This window comes from Osmerus eperlanus, chromosome 19 (assembly GCF_963692335.1).
Source record: "Osmerus eperlanus chromosome 19, fOsmEpe2.1, whole genome shotgun sequence".
Lineage (NCBI taxonomy): Eukaryota > Metazoa > Chordata > Actinopteri > Osmeriformes > Osmeridae > Osmerus > Osmerus eperlanus.
This window is the reverse complement of record NC_085036.1, coordinates 5,113,363-5,130,396: the sequence shown is the minus strand read 5'-3', so window position 1 is coordinate 5,130,396 and position 17,034 is coordinate 5,113,363. Positions and strand designations below refer to the sequence as shown.

The following is a 17,034-nucleotide window of genomic DNA, read 5'->3' as shown; positions in this document are numbered from 1 at the left end:
ACGTGCCCCAGTAAAAAGGGTCTAAAGACGCCCCTGAGCTTCACCCTAGGCATTGAACTGTTGTGTTTTTGCCTTTTTCTTCTTTGAGCAGAAATTTATGGTTGAAACACCAGGAGAAAAATGCAGTGTGTTGGTGCAACATGATGTTTGCGCTTGCGTTTGACTTTGTTAGGCAGCCATGATCAAAGTTTTAACAAGCTAGTGTGTCTGTTAAGCAAATGTGAAACGTCATGGAGAAAATGACCAATGATAAAACAGCCAATTTTGCAATTAAAAGGATACATTTTTCAAAAGAAATTCGACTACTCCCAAATGTATAAGTAATCCTCAATATTTTTCAAAAGTATCTGTAATCTGATTTTAAAAAAAATCCCAGTAAAGTAACGGATTACAGTTACAATTACTTTGTAATCAGATTACAGTAATCCAATTACTTGTAATCAGTTTCTCCCCAACCCTGTCCCCCACCCCCTGACCCAACTCACCACCAGATGGCTCAGCCCCTCTCTTCACCCAAGTGTCCAAAACATACGGCCTCAGATCCGACGACACAATTATAAAATCGATCATCGACCTTCGGCCTGGGGTGCTCTGGTACCACGTACACTTATGAGCATTCTTATGTTCGAACATGGTGTTTGTTATAGACAAGCCGTGAGTAGCACAGAAATCCAACAACCAACATCCATTCGGGTTCCGATTGGGGAGGCCGTTCCTCCCATTCACTCCATTCAGGGTCTCGAAAAAGGCAGAATACTCCGAGCTGCTGTTCGGTGCGTATGCACAGACAACAGTCAGAGGTTTCCCCCCCACAACCCAGAGACGTAGGGAGGCGACCCTGTCGTTCACTGGGGTAAACTCCAACATAGCGGCGCTCAGCCGGGGGCTTTTGAGGATCCCCAAACCCGCCCGTCGCCTGACACCCTGGTCAACTCCAGAGAAGAATAGAGTCCATCCCCTATCCAGGGATATGGAGTCCGAGCCAAGACTGTGCATAGAGGTAAGCCCCACCAGATCCAACTGGTAGTGCTACACCTCCCTCACCAGTTCTGGCTCCTTCCCCCCCAGCGAGGTGACGTTCCACGTCCCCAGAGCCAGCCTTCGCCGCCCTGGTCTGGTCCGTCTAGGCACCTGGCCTTCACTGCCACTCATGTGGCAGCGCACCCGACTCCCATGGTTCCTCCCATGGGTGGTGGGCCCAAAGGATGTAGAGGGGGGTGTCCCAATGTTACAGTAATAAATGAAAGGACACATTTCAGAAGAAATGTGAGAAGTGACACTTGCCTCTCATATTTGCAATAGGCCTACTTAGACTACCTGACACTAAATTATGAACAATAATTGTTATGCCTGGATCTATCAGACCATTTATGATGTCTCTGTGTGTTTATACCTTTGACTCGGGACAACGACGTGATCATTGTCAGCCGACAATAGAATGTTCATAATGTCGGACTACGCATTTATAGACCAACTGAAGTCTAACCCTCAACGTGTGTGACATCCTTTATAATAAATTACATTTTGCTGAATGATTGAAGGGCTAGACAACAATCTTTCTAATGAAATAGTCACCGACTATCAACACAGAAATGAATGACAGATTGACGAAGGTCACTTCGGTTTCTGACGTTGCCTTGGCTGCGTGCAAAAAGCGCCATCTAGCAATTATTAGTGGACCATTGACCCCCTATCCACGCTAAAATTAGTGATGCAAATTAAATCACATCACGCATGATGCGCCCATAACTCAACTGGAAGCTTGGGTAAACAAGAACAATTCATCAGTATTTAGTGATCATAAACATGGTGTTTATGATATTGAGTGACTACTTCAACACTTTAACTTTTGTAATATGCAAGAAAAAGAAAAACTAAAAAACACCAGACACGCTTTTCACTACAGCGTCACATGAGGTTGACATTGCAAATGAAGAAAACAAGATGACTTACAGCCTGTAAGAAGCGGAAGGAGAGCAGCAGAGGAGGATCGGTCCCACACAGCTCCTCACAGTCAGCATACTCCCCCTCCTCCAGTAAATACTGCCGCCCTGTGTATCCCTCTCCAGTGTAGCCCACCCATCTGTCAAACACCAAAGGTCAGGGGTCAAGTGAGGTGCAAATACTCCCACACGCATTTCTCCTAACAAAGCTAGAATAGAAGTCTGTGAGTCAGTGATACTGTGATGACCATATGGGTGTTTTCTGGTACAAATCAACATTTGAACTGCAGCCATGGAAAGGTACAGACAAAAGGTTAATTCATTTTTATAGTTTGATTGATTATGATTGTGGAGGGTTTGTATATATTAAAAAATATATTTTTGTTGTTGTTTAGTTTTTTTTTTACAATTGGGATGTTATCAAGAGTATTCATAATAAATCATCCCTGTACCTTGAGCACACATGCATACGCTAACACACACACACACACTTCACTCATGTTTGCAAAGGGAGGCGGGATGCTTTTGGATAAGTGTAGGAGAAGCATTCCTGATTAATGTCATCATCAAGTAATTGTGAAACTGTGCTGAAGACACACCTAAAGACCAAGTATGTAAACAATTATACCCTGGTCCCTGAAGCACATCCAAAAATGTCCCGGTCTCACAAATACACACACCACATACACACTCATTCCTCTCTACTAAAAGGAGGTCTGGCAATGTTCATTCATCCGAGTCTAGAAGTGAAAGCCCTCATCTATCTCCAACAGCTGTGTGTAAGTAACCAGGCAGAGAGGAAAGAGCACAGTGACACAGACACTCACACTCCACCAATCACACGGAGTGACGCCACCCCATTCAGTCCAGTAGCAGTCCCCAGGAGAGGGGTGTGGCCCAGCAGCTCTCTGCCCCGCCCCTGGAAGAGGGTCTGTTCAAACACCAGTATCTACAGTATGAAACAACAGTAACAGCAGTAAGCAACAGGTCACTTCTGACACTGCTGGATTTTGGTTAACTGTGCTAGACAGATGTGGTGATTGATGATGGAGAAGGAATTTCATTATCAATAATAAACACGGTGATCTTTTTGGAATATTATTGTAGTTAAGTGTCAGATTGAGGGTTTCCTGTTGTAAGGTAATCCAGTCACATGCTCTTACCTTAGGATCGAAAGGTCTTCTCACTTTGAGTCCCCCCTATCAGATAGACAAAAACAACAACCTTATACCATCTTTAAAACCAGACAGTGGTTTTCCTTTCCAAGCTCTCCACTGGCATACCAAATTCTTCCACGTCATCTATTCCATTATTTTATAAAATGATCTAAGACCTTGGATATGTTTCTTTGTCATGTACGTTTCTGTGTCAGCTAATTCCATAAATGCTAAACAAAATGGAGTCTCCCAAATCTTGCTTATGGAAACAAGGAACTGTCTACTCAGAATGATCTTTGACCCCTCTGTAACCCTTACCCTTCTCAAAGGTCGCAGTGACCTCACACTGGTGACCTTGGATTTACCCGGGCCAGGTGTCGATAAACCAGCAGCCTCCATAACCACATAGTTCCCATGACAACCGGGACTGTCGTAGGCGAGCCAGCTAAGAGGGTAAACAAAATCAAGCAATAATCACTGGATTACGAAGGCAACACAAATTTTATTTTACATGTATATAGAGTAGGACTCCAGTACTCTTAGTTGAGGTTTCAAGTCAGACATAAAGTATGGAGTTTTTAAGTTCACTACTTCCACCAAGAAGGATTTGTCCATTTGAGCAGGAAACAGCCTTTCCCTAGCAGGTGCCTGTGAGCCCGTTCAGAGCCCACTGACTCAGTGTTTAAACAATTCAACAGGTCGCTGAAACAATGTGGTACTTGGCAAGGATGCATCCCCTTACTGAGTCACTCCCTTCCATTGTTTTTGCTCTGGACTTCCTATTTCAGTGTGTGTAACCAGTGGCTACCGTGTAACAGCTTCCCACGCATCATGGTATCAAGTTCCTCTACAATTTAACAGGCTACGAGTTGGTTGTTTTACCATCCAGACTGGACTCTCAGGTTTGACGGGTGGACAGGTATGTGTGTCTCCAGGCTGTCAGTCTGAGAGCAGAGGCATTCAGTATCTTGTGCCGACGTTGCGGGCCGAGAGAGATGTATTTCTGGGGTGTTGTCGTCCTGAAGAGTGAGTTTGACAGAGAAAGAAACAATGACATGGAGACATTTCACAAAATTGGTTTATCAGTTGTATTCTAATACAATGCCTAGTGTGTGTGAACGAGTGAGAAAACAGTCTGGACTCCTAAACCTTGTCTAGAGTTCAAACGGCTATCACAACTACTTTGGATATGAAACAACTGGCTCCTATTTTTGTAAACAATCTCCAAAACAATGTGGGGCTGATTCTGAACAACAGTTACAATGTCTGCTGGTGCTTAATGATCCTCACCTTGACAAGTCTTCTGATGGAGCCAATGGTGATGGCAGTGGGCTTGTCCTGGGTGGTGTGCTGTCCTGGCTGGTGGGTGAGCACAGTCTCACCCTCCTCCAGAACCACCCCAGGCCCCATAAAGCCAGGCTCCAGGTACAGCAGCCAGCTACGGGACACACACACTGTCTCAGTCCCCATTGCCATCTCTCTCTCTCACTTGTTCTTTTTCTGTCTCTCTCACACAGCGCAAAATAGTTCGTGAATGCCAGCCACCAACTGCTGAAAGCACACGCAAACAGTGCTGGGCAGCTGCCATGGAAACATGGCCCCACCTTCCTCTCCTTGGTGATGAGGCTTGGGATTCAAAGACACCTCTCACACACACACACTTCGAGTCTATTTTGCACACAAATAGGTACACGTACACACACCCACCCACACAACAGTTGTAATGATGATTCATAAGTGTTCAAGGAGAAGACACTTTGGCGCTGCACTGGCACAAATGGAAATCAATCCTGCTCTCTCACTTTACATTTTCCTTTGGCTGAAATATTCAGAGGCTTACTCATGCCCCTAAACTACACGTCCACGGAACACAACAGGAGGCGGGGGGAGCACCAGCAGAAGCCTTCTGTCATGCCATGACGTGGCTACAGAGCTACCTTTTAACTTTCAGAGAGCTTGCATAGAGTAAACAAACACTGAGGGATTCTAAAATGACACCGGGATAATGTGTGCACAGCAAACATTTACATAAGCGTCTGGTTTGTGCATATAAGCGTGCAAGTGGTACACAGCAATAAAAAAAAAAACATTATCATTGATTTCTTTGTATTAATCAGGAGAAGTCCATCTAAATGGACTCGGACAGACAGAATTATTGTAACAACATGGATGCCTCCTTTCCCATCCGGTTCTATTGTGCGATGAGAGACAGAGATCAATAACTTCTAACAGGATAGGTCTGGAGATAAGTCTGGAGAACTCACAGGAGGACATTCACAATAGGCATTCAAATAGATATTTGGCTCCTGCACAAGCAGACTCAAATCTAAGCAAGAGCAGTTTGACAGTTTAAGGAAAAACTTGAGAAACAACTGTATCCAGGCAGCTTCCTCTTAGTTTTAGAAGTGAACAAAAGAGGGGTGGTTTCAGTTGTTAGCATAAGAAGTTTATGGGCAAAGAGGAGACGGTCACAATATTGTGGCAAAGAGGTTAATTTTCCTGTCTATGCTGGCTTCTGTGGACAGTGGAGAGATTTTCAACCACTCACATGGTCGGGGACGGTCTTGTTTTCCTTTCCTACTTTTGGGCTTGGGAATGTCACACTGCTGTAAATAATTCAGAAGGACCAGAGTTCTGCAGTGTTTCTTCATCTGTGTGTTTGTGTGTGTGTGCTCGTGTGTCAGTGATATCCGCCATTGTACAAAAAAGAGAGCCACATCCATAAAGCATGAGATATTGCATAAAGCCTCTTTCTAAACCTTAACTGGAGTGAGCCTGCAATAGTGAGTCGTTCCACAGAAAAACATGAAGGGGTGAACAGGTTAGCAAAACCTGAGGGTTTCTCTCTATCCATTAAATATGAGAACAATGTTACGTTATCGTCACAACAGCTAAGCCCTCTATGGCGAATTTGATGGCAAGGCATAACAACTACCGTATTTTTTGTAAATAAAGCCGCGGTTTATACCCCGATTTTTAATTGGTTGTGCTTTGCCTTCGGCAAGGGCACAACCTTTGTTCTCTCACATATATATCACTATTATTTTCCTGTTTCTCTTTACTGTTGGAATGCTGCTTCAGCATTCCAAGTATTGTTCTTTGAATCATAGATATATATAAACACTAGATGTCTCGTCCGCGTAGCCGGACAACAGAGTCGAACGTCCGCACATGGCGGCCATCTTGCGACGGTCAACTCGCTCACCCATAACATTGTGTTGATGCTACATGTACTTTTTAAATGACCATAACTTTCTCAATTTTCAACCTATTTTGAAACGGTTTGGTTTGTTATCAACGTCAGAGATGTCGGTATGCCACTGCATACTTATGAATAATTATGTTATAAAAAATAAAAAATAGAATATAAGTATGCCAGTGGCATACTGGGCGGGCCAGTAAAAATTGTCTTGGGGCCAGTAAGTAAAAAAAAATAAAAAATTGGTTGAGCCCTGCCTGTCTTAGCAAACATAGCACCCATCCATCTTTGCCTCCCCACTACCTCAGTAGACAGCATAGAAGGAGCCTCACTGAGAAATTTTTTTTTTTTGCTAATTGCAAAGTTCAACAGCATTCAGCCCTAAACACGCACACACAAACACTTCAACATACACCACACATTTTGTTTAAATAATTTAAAAAATCTCAAATGTGAAAACATTTAGGAAATGTGAATTGGTTTGTCGTTTGATGTTTGTTAGATACCGTAGATGTATTCTGTGTTTTATTTATAAATGTTATATTTATATTTATGTCCTTGCACTTCATTGTTAAATCTCTATGTATTTATAAAAAATATACAGTATATTTAATGTTTATTATATATTTATTAAGTGTTTATTTCCCCGTGAGGAATCTTGCAATAAAAATATAAAAAAAGTTGAATCTCTTTAAAGCTATACGAATTCCGCAGATTTTCGGTCTGAATAACCGCAGAAAAAGTGAAAAAAAAAATCTGTTTGGGTCTGCATATGACTATATCTTAAAATGACTAGAACCTTTTGAATCTGTACTCCTATATGGGATCTTTAATATTCCAGAATTTAACTACAGAGGGTACAATTTCTGGGGAAATTGTACCCTCGGACCCCCGGATGGGTCCGTCCTCAAAGTTTTTCCCTTCTAGAGATATTTTCAAGCATTTAGCCAATTCATATTGCATTAATTCATTAAGAACCCCCTTTGAAACAAACTATTGTAACAAAGTAGGGTGAACAATAGATCGCGTCATTTTTGGCCAAGGCTAACTGTCAAATACTGTGGAACGCCGGTAGCAAACGCATTGAATCGAATGCTAAGTTAGCCTGAATGTACAGTAGCTAAGAACACCACTGAGAAATCTGGCACCGGAATTTTCAGGTCCACGTCCTTTTCTTAGCTCTATAACTAGCGACTACTAACGAGATATTAAAAACAAACATGCCAGTTAACATGTAGACACTTACCCCTTAATGCTATCAAATGTTGGTTGCAATACACATTGAGAAAGTGTATGAAAATAATGTTTATAGTTTTTGCCGCTTTGGCTACCTTTCATAGAAGGTCGCCACCACCGGAAGACATATCTTAAATGAAAGAGTAGGTTGTTTTCTTCAAAATAAGGTATATTTAGTCAATTTTAAAACATATACATTTTGAGAAAAATCAAGTTGAAGACACGTTGATGAAAATCCCATAGGAATGCATTGAAATCTGAACGTTCTAATGAGAAAAAAAGTGTTCTTTTTTAAAGTCCTTTGTAACTTTTTCCAGCATGTCGGCACCACACTGACACTTCCTGAATAGATAGGTTAGGTGGGAATACGTCATCAGTCTTCAATCAGTCAGTTTTTAATCGAAAGACATACATTTGGGGTTTTGGCACCCTGAATGAGTCTTTAAGCAACGTGACGTCAGACACTGGCTGCCTCAAGAACTCCCGCGCTTGGTCTACATGCAAGCCTGCTACCATTTCTCACGTCAACTGAATCAGGTTGTACTTTGAGATGACCACTCATTAATGATCACACGATTAACAGCAAAGGCCTAACGTATGTGTATCCAAGTATCGGTCATGGTTACTGGTTTAAAAAAATAATATTTTAGACACTTTTCATGTATCATTTCAGTTGTCAGAACAAAAAACAAACATTGGCAATGTAAAACCAACTCTCTTGGTGACTTTTTAAAGACATTTTTCGACCGAAATGATTCATGGTAGTGATATGCAAATGTTGTTGCATATCACGTATCGGAACCAATCATTAGCTTTTTTGTCTGTCAGGAAATGCAAAGCTATTCAAGAAAAAGCGTGAATATTCCTTCATTCCGGCAGCGCTCCCTCCTCAGGCCCAGAGCCCGTCTACGGATCATATTAAACATTCTCTGTCAGGCCCCTCTAAACCGGAACTCTCCTCAGGCCCCTGAGACCGGAACCAGAGCCCATATTAGACATTCTCTGCCGGAACTCTCTCCTCAGGCCCCTCTTTTCGTGAAGTTGTAGAAACTCCGCCCTGCGCATCTCATGATGCTGGTGAGTCAAATGAGTCAAAGTCAAAATGAAATGTTTGATGTTAGAGAAGCTAATGATTTAGTGATTGGTTTACAGGAACAAGTTAGCATAGTTAACGACACTAAAATAGAGTACCGTCGTCGTCGTCGTCATCTGCCGCTTGTCCGGGGGTCGGGTCGCGGGGGCAGCAACCTAAGCAGGGAGGCCCAGACTTCCCTCTCCCCGGCCACTTCCACCAGCTCTTTCTGGGGGACCCCGAGGCGTTCCCAGGCCAGCCGAGAGACATAGTCCCTCCAGCATGTCCTGGGTCTTCCCCGGGGCCTCTTCCCAGTGGGACGTGCCCAGAACACCTCACCAGGGAGGCCACCTCAACTGGCTCCTCTCGACGCAGAGGAGCAGCGGTTCTACTCTGAGCCCCTCCTGGATGACCGAGCTTCTCACCCTATCTCTAAGGGAGAGCCCGGACACCCTGCGGAGAAAACTCATTTCGGCCGCTTGTATTCGCATCTCGTTCTTTCGGTCACTACCCACAGTTTGTGACCATAGGTGAGGGTAGGAACGTAGATCGACGGGTAAATAGACAGCTTCGCCTTTTGACTCCTTCTTCACGACGACAGACCGATGCAGAGCCCGCATCACTGCGGACGCCGCACCGATCCACCTGTCGATCTCGCGCTCCAATTCTTCCCTCACTCGTGAACAAGACCCCGAGATACTTGAATTCCTCCGCTTGGGTCAAGATCTCCTCCCCGACCCGGAGATTGCACTCCACCCTTTTCCGGTCGATAACCATGGCCTCAGATTTGGAGGTGCTGATTCCCATCCCAGCCGCTTCGCATTCGGTTGCGAACCGCTCCAGTGAGAGCTGAAGGTCACGGCCCGATGAAGCCATCAGGACCACATCATCCGCAAAAAGCAGCGACCTGATCCTGATGTCACCAAACCGGACCCCCTCAACGCCCTGGCTGCGCCTAGAAATTCTGTCCATATAAGTTATGAACAGAATCTGTGACAAAGGGCAGCCCTGGCGCAGTCCAACCCTCACCGGGAACACGTTACACTTAAGGCCAATTTATACTACTCCGTTTTCACCTTAAAGCTCAATGTAAAGGGAATTTGCAAGTAGCGCATGAGTTCGAGCAGGTAAATGCAGAGCTCAATACAGGGAGAGAAAGACTAGAGCAGAAGATTGAGAACTTGCAATTCCAAATGCAAAGTCTTAGGGGTAAAAGATACAAAGAAAAGCAAAAACCTCAAGAGGAGAGATGTAGCTTACCGGACAAAATTACTGATTTAAATGACCAAATACTGTAGGTCTACTGGCAGGATCGAAGTGTTAAAGCTGAAGATCAGACCAGAAGCGCATTAGTCTCAACGTTAGATGGTCGTGTATTTAATGATAAAACTAGGCAGACCGTAATGGAGCTGACTTTGGTATTAGGGGTAAGTATGAACAAAGCAACGGAAGTAATAGACCAATTTTCACCCTACGCCACACGACTGTCAAGCAGGCTCAACTGCGCATGTTGGAGGCAAAAGACGAACTTCTCCCGGGTATAATACACTTGGAGTGTCGATCAGGTCATCATATATCTCTGGCCACTGGGGCTTGACATTAACTTTTTGAGGCACAAGTACATTTATGTTTCATTTGTCCATGCACAAAAGTCACTTGAACCCGATACCTTTAAATAGCCTGACCAAGTGATCGGGCAAAACTAGCCTGGCTAACGGACTTTGTGACATGACGTGAAGACATGGCTGCCGCCTAAGACTATGCGGTCTACCGGGGCGACATTCTCACTCAAATTTCAAGACTTTCGTGACCCAAATCAAAATTCTGATGTGACAGATCAATGGGGAATCGCTTTCTCTCTTAAAGGCTGTTCTCTTTGACCTTTTTGGTCTTTTTAAATCAAACTATTTGTATAATCCGTGTACTTCTTTAGGCATTATAAAGGCTATCCCTTCCCGGTTTTCTGCCACCACATTGCACCAAATCTTTACAAACAAAAAATTGGCCTATAGATGGCGTTTTAAAAAATATGTCAGGATTAGTAACAGAGCTTTTACCTAGCGTGTCAACGTGTAAAAATGTAACAAAGGCGAGACATGTATCCTTGCAGCAGATCAAAGGTAGGTTGATAGACGAAGACAACCTCACTCTTACAACAGACGGTACTAGTAAACTGGGCTAAAAATTCGGAACCGCTGGGGTTTGTTTTTCTGATGGGACTAGGCTACATTTTGGTCAAGCAGAGAGCAAGCATCCGGCTCTGCCCAATGCATGGTGCATGATGTAGTCAACACGGTGTAGAGGACGATAGGGGTGGGCTCTCAGACAGGAGGGGGGGGGGGCGGTACCGTAAGGCTCATCCGTACTTATTTATAATACAATTAGTGTATACTTTTTGTCCATCATAAACAAACAGAAGTGTTCAAATCAAGGTACCGTATTTCTTCGAATAAACGCCGCACCAAAAAAATCTGAAAACAGTTATTTAATTGGTTAAATTCAACCCCAGTATTTATTACACATGTACATAACTTTCTGCACAGCTTTCTGTTTGAAAGATAATGTGTATGAAAGTTTAGGCATGCTGCTTCAGATTTCTACACAATGTAGAACACTTGTATTTGAGACAGTTGTATTACCAACGCACACCTAATTGATAGCCAATGAGAAAGGGAGTTGCCGCACTCGTAGACAAAGAATAGACAAGGAGGTCATTGGTAGTAGCCTAAATGAAACCTGCGTTTTTAGCTGCATGATTCATTTGTCACAATGCCAGCAACGAAGTTGTCTATCTCTGCACTGCAGCTACAATTCACAAAATCTCTTTTACTAATTAAACGCCACCCTCGAATAAACGCCGCCCTTGAATAAACGCCGCCCTTGAATAAACGCTGCACCAAAAATGAACGTTACTTAATAAACGCTGCAGCGTTTATTCGAAGAAATACGGTATTTGAAAAGAATGGGCAATGCCAATGTCACAACAAGCACCCAACACCCAAGCCCTGTTCAAGGTTAAATACACCCCCAAGTGGCCAAACATTAACATTACAGCAGTAGCGCCAAACGTGACAAACACTTGCAGATTTGTGGTCTCGATTTAACATCATTATTTATAACGAAGTACCGGACACCGTTAGCTCGCAATGTACAAAGAATGTAAGTCATATTTCCCGCCCTGGCTAGAAGCAGAGCTCTGTGACGTAGAACAATGGTGTTCTTAAAGGGAGCTTGACAGCCTCTTGGTGCCACAAAACTCAAGGCTTAAAGCGGTGGAACGTTTAAAAAATTACCTAAAATCATGCCTAAAAACTGGATTTGTGAGAAAACTAATAGAGGTAACTGAAATCTGACTTCGGATTAGTTTAAGTTACGTTAGGTTACATACGGGTCATACGAGTCAGATGGCTGAGCGGTTAGGGAAGCGGGCTAGTAATCAGAAGGTTGCCAGTTCGATTCCTGGCTGTGCAAGATGACGTTGTGCCCTTGGTCAAGGCACTTCACCCTACTTGCCTCGGGGAGAATGTCCCTGTACTTACTGTAAGTCGCTCTGGATAAGAGCGTCTGATAAATGACTAAATGTAAATGTAATACGGAATGGAAAGAAAAACGGAGCAAAACTGATAGGAAGTTTTTGGTCTGTCCCCCTAAACAAAGTTGTCACCGGCAGTATTTCAGATGGAATCGCGAGAACAGTACCATCCGCTAACTAAAAATATGCCCCCAAAATAAGCTTGACATTTATTTAGGGGGAAATGGCTAATTCAAAAGAAGTTTGCTGGAAGCGATCATTGTCAGTAACAATGCCAAATGCGACCATTAGGCCTCAGTCGAGAGCCCTGTGTGGAAATTGTGCTACGCGCAAGCTAGCAGCTGTTGCTAGCCAAACTTCATAGATATATATAAAGGCCAAACGTTACTGGGGATTGTTTGAATGCGCCGGAAATGAAAAACGTTCCTTTTGACAAAAAGCTTTAGGCTGTGGCATTGAAGACAGCGACGCACCAAGCTTGAGTTCAAAAACATTATTTAATGTGACATTACTTACTGTACATGCAAGTCTTGAATTGCTTAAATGTATGATGCTGCTGCTAGTACACCACGGCACGATAGTGCAACAGTCTAGCCAGCCTAGCACAATCGATCCACGTCGTATCTATGCTTCGTTGCTAACGTGTGCTGACGTTGTGACATAGGCTAGCACTGAGTTCCCTTTGTGCACAAAAGGCACTTTTTGCCACAAAAACGTTGTAACCTCTTAAACTGTGCAACGGAATGTAAATAAAAATACAAGCAACGTAATTGGGACCAAGACAAATCTTTTGACACCGGCGTTGTCTATGTAGTCCAAATATTGACGGATCCTTAGGGGTGGGAAAATAAATAAGAAAGAATATATATGAGAGAGAAAGGCTTGAGCACACCCAATAAGGTTGTCATCACCTTTCCATCGGCACTGCAGTAGTAACTAGGAAGTGCATTTCCTGAAGAAAATGCGTTGGAATGCTGAAAGCTGAAATTAATTTTAAAATATTTAAACAATTTGAATAGATATAAAAAAATGTTTTGTCAACATTTTAAAGTGTAAATGGTGGCTGTAGTTGAAATATTGAGGAAGAAGAAGGATTTGAAAGTTTAAGAAGTTAAGAGGATGAAAAAAACTCAATTGGAAAACCATGTTAAAAATATTATGAATATTGATTTATATTAATTCAAGCATAAGAGGTAGAAAGCTGAAAAGTCATAACCAGAAAGTGCTGAATTTTTTGATAGCTGAACGGTTTTATTAGCTGAAACTTTTAACTTTTAAGAACAATAGTTGGAATGCTGAAGCAGCATTCCAACAATAACACAAAAGAGGACACACTCCAGAAGACTGTAATTCCAGCGACATGAGTTATTATATAGCTGAGTTTAGTGTGATCAAACATTTAGCACTCCACCAGAGCAGGGTCAGACAGAGGCAAATTAATCAGAGGTCAGGCCTCTCTCAATGAAAGAAGCCCCAAAGCCAGACTGATGAGTTATCCAATCACCGTCAGTGCCAGCCAAGCCAGATTAACACACAAACACATTTACACAGGCGTGCGCACTCACACACATACACACACGTGCCAGCATACAAGCACACATACACACACACCTTTACACAGGTACACACACACATTTACACAGGTACACACAAATGAATGTGAAGTCATCAAAACATGACATATTTTAAATTACTCGTATTGCTTAGTCTCTTTGAGAGGACAGGAAAGTGAGTTTGTGTATGTGAGTTTGAGAAGAGCCCAAGAGATAAGAGAGAAGATGCACAAGAAGCAATCTGCCGGAAGATTCTGATGCTTTCTTTGAAGGAAACTTGCAAATGCGTTTTACATGCTTTCCAGCTGCCAAATGTAATTGTTTCCTGTGTGTTTAGTAGCATGGCATGAAGAGGGACGAGGTGTTCCCAGTTCAAATCCAAAGAGAAGATAATCTTGGGGATCTTGAAGCATGTGCCATTTAACTACCTTCTCCCTGTTTTTACAACCCTTTTCTTTGTTACACAACACCAACAAGAAGCAAGCGAACGTGGACAATTGTCAGGAAAGTTAAGAGCTTCTTTCAATACACAATTTTTGTGATACGAACATATTTCGGAAGTCCAAAAGAACAAAATTACCTTGATGTGCGATTGAAGAGTACATTTTCATCAGAACACAAAGATAGAGAGTTTTATCTGCTCTTACCTTCCTCCCAGTACTCGCACTGAGGCACCGTTTGGGAACTGTATCCCAGCATCCTCCAGGTCGGCATGAAACTCCTTCTTCTCGCCAGAGAAAGATGTGCCTTCATAGATGTACATCTGCAAGCCGGTTAGTTAGCAGAGGGAGAGATGTAGGGAGAGAGGGGAAGAGAGCGTGGACAAATTGGAGAAGTAAATACACAGTAACCTGAACATTTGTTAGCTAGACATCACAATGATCTAAAATCTGACAAAGGATTCATAATAGCCCTTTAAAGAGAAAAAAATGGTGCCTGTTAATAATCTTAAGTACCGAAGGCTGCACTTTATGTTCTGTGTGTAACAAAATGTACCAGTAAAAACTGAAATTGAAATGTTTCACAATTGGTCTGTAAAGAGTTTGAAGGAACAATATAGCTTCACCCTATATCGTAGCTAGCTGGGCTACTTAGTTGAACTCACAGACAGGGTAAAATCCAGAGGCAGGGGCAAAGGTCTTCTAGCATGGAACAGGATGTGTGCTAGACCTCTACTATGTCATAAGCCCTGAGGTCCCAAGTCTCACTTCTGAGAGAAGAGAGGGACTGGGTAGTAAACAAGAAGGAGAGGAGGAGAAGAGAGGGACTGGGTAGTAAACAATGAGAGGAGGAGAATAGAGGGACTGGGTAGTAAACAAGGAGAGGAGGAGAAGAGAGGGACTGGGTAGTAAACAAGGAGAAGAGGAGAAGACAGGGACTGGGTAGTGTGAAGGAATGATAACTGTACTGCTAATCAATGCTGCTATACCAATCACTACCTCAAGTACATCAAATGTGTAATGTTTAATACTAAAACATATATCCAATTGTGATCAATTGATTTATTAAAGAACAGATGAGATCAGGCATCAAGATGTTTCTGAGTAAGTGAGGTCATGCTGAAATGTTTCCTTCTAAGTAACACTGTGGTGTGCGTGCAAAAATGCAGAGGTCAAGTGAGCAACATGGGAGTCGAGTTTCTGGCGTTCAGGGACTGGTGCAAGCACAATGGGCTACTCAGCTCTTGGGAGCAGAGTGTCAAAATGAGAGATAAGGTAAAGCTGGGACTGTAATTCTTCTCTGCTCCAGGACTGGCCGATCTGCTTACCTTACTCTAATTTACTCTGTTCTGAGGTCACATTCCCTTGGAGACCCTGCCCCCCTGTCCCCCCCCCCTTTCTCACCCCTTCCCCTTGGAGACCCTGCCCCACCTGCATCCCCTTGGAGACCCTGCCCCCCTGTCCCCCCCCCCTTTCTTACTGGATGATCTACCCCTTCCCCGTGGAGACCCTGCCCCACCTGCATCCCCTTGGAGACCCTGCCCCACCTCCCCCTATACATCATTGACCCTGGCCTGGTCGGCCTCACCCCTTCTCCTGGAGACACAACACCCCCCTTCCTTCCCTGGAGACGCAGCTCCCATCTCCCTGCACGCCATCAGGACCTTGGGGTGATCTACTCCCTTCCCTGGAGAACCCCCCCCCTTGGATTACCTCAGACCTGTGTGTCTTGTCTGCCCCCCTCCCTGAGCAGACCTGTGGATCTTCTCCGCCCCCTCCCTCTATGAACATCACCAGATCCTTGGACTGCCCCCCATGTGCCACCATGAATGCCCTGGACATTTAATTGGACAACCACATTCCCGCCCCATGGTCTGCTGACCAATCACTTATCAGAGTTCTCCCCGTCAGGGGGGTTACAAGACCTGTCTCCCGGGGACAGGGAGACAGAACTTGGAGTGGGTAGAACTCTCTCTGATCTCTGTCACAAACACTTTCTCAACGAAGGCCTTCCATCCCATCCATCCAGCGGGGGCAGCAACCTAAGCAGGGAGGCCCAGACTTCCCTCTCCTCGGCCACTTCCACCAGCTCTTCCTGGGGGACCCCGAGGCGTTCCCAGGCCAGCCGAGAGACATAGTCCCTCCAGCGTGTCCTGGGTCTGCCCCGGGGCCTCTTCCCAGTGGGACGTGCCCAGAACACCACACCAGGGAGGCGTCCAGGAGGCATCCTTATCAGATGCCCGAGCCACCTCAATTGGCCCCTCTCAACGCGGAGGAGCAGCGGTTCTACTCTGAGCCCCTCCCGGATGACCGAGCTTCTCACCCTATCTCTAAGGGAGAGCCCGGACACCCTGCGGAGAAAACTCATTTCGGCCGCTTGTATTTGCGATCTCGTTCTTTCGGTCACTACCCACAGTTCGTGACCATAGGTGAGGCTAGGAACGTAGATCGACTGGTAAATAGAGAGCTTCGCCTTAGCTCCTTCTTCACCACGACGGACCGATGCAGAGCCCGCATCACTGCGGACGCCGCACCGATCCACCTGTCGATCTCGCACTCCATCCTTCCCTCACTCGTGAACAAGACCCCGAGATACTTGAACTCCTCCGCTTGGGACAAGATCTCCTCCCCGACCCGGAGATTGCACTCCACCCTTTTCCGGTCGATAACCATGGCCTCAGATTTGGAGGTGCTGATTCCCATCCCAGCCGCTTCGCATCGGTTGCGAACCGCTCCAGTGAGAGCTGAAGGTCACGGCCCGATGAAGCCATCAGGACCACATCATCCGCAAAAAGCAGCAACCCGATCCTGAGGTCACCAAACCGGACCCCCTCAACGCCCTATCTGCGCCTAGAAATTCTGTCCATATAAGTTATGAACAGAATCGGTGACAAAGGGCAGC

The 17,034-nt window shown here is 44.5% G+C and overlaps 1 protein-coding gene across 4 annotated transcripts in view; it reads right to left on the bottom strand.

Annotated features, from left to right (window-relative positions):
- Positions 1–17,034, bottom strand: part of LOC134039285 (uncharacterized) — an 86,809-nt gene that overhangs the window by 22,641 nt on the left and 47,134 nt on the right. For all 4 annotated transcript variants that reach the window (XM_062485040.1, XM_062485042.1, XM_062485041.1 and 1 more), the window contains 7 exons: positions 14,340–14,455; positions 4,391–4,538; positions 3,983–4,119; positions 3,419–3,545; positions 3,107–3,142; positions 2,771–2,892; positions 1,954–2,083 (listed from right to left, as the gene is read on the bottom strand). In XM_062485040.1, coding sequence (XP_062341024.1) covers positions 1,954–2,083; positions 2,771–2,892; positions 3,107–3,142; positions 3,419–3,545; positions 3,983–4,119; positions 4,391–4,538; positions 14,340–14,455 — 816 coding nt within the window. The remainder of the gene's footprint in view (positions 1–1,953; positions 2,084–2,770; positions 2,893–3,106; positions 3,143–3,418; positions 3,546–3,982; positions 4,120–4,390; positions 4,539–14,339; positions 14,456–17,034) is intronic.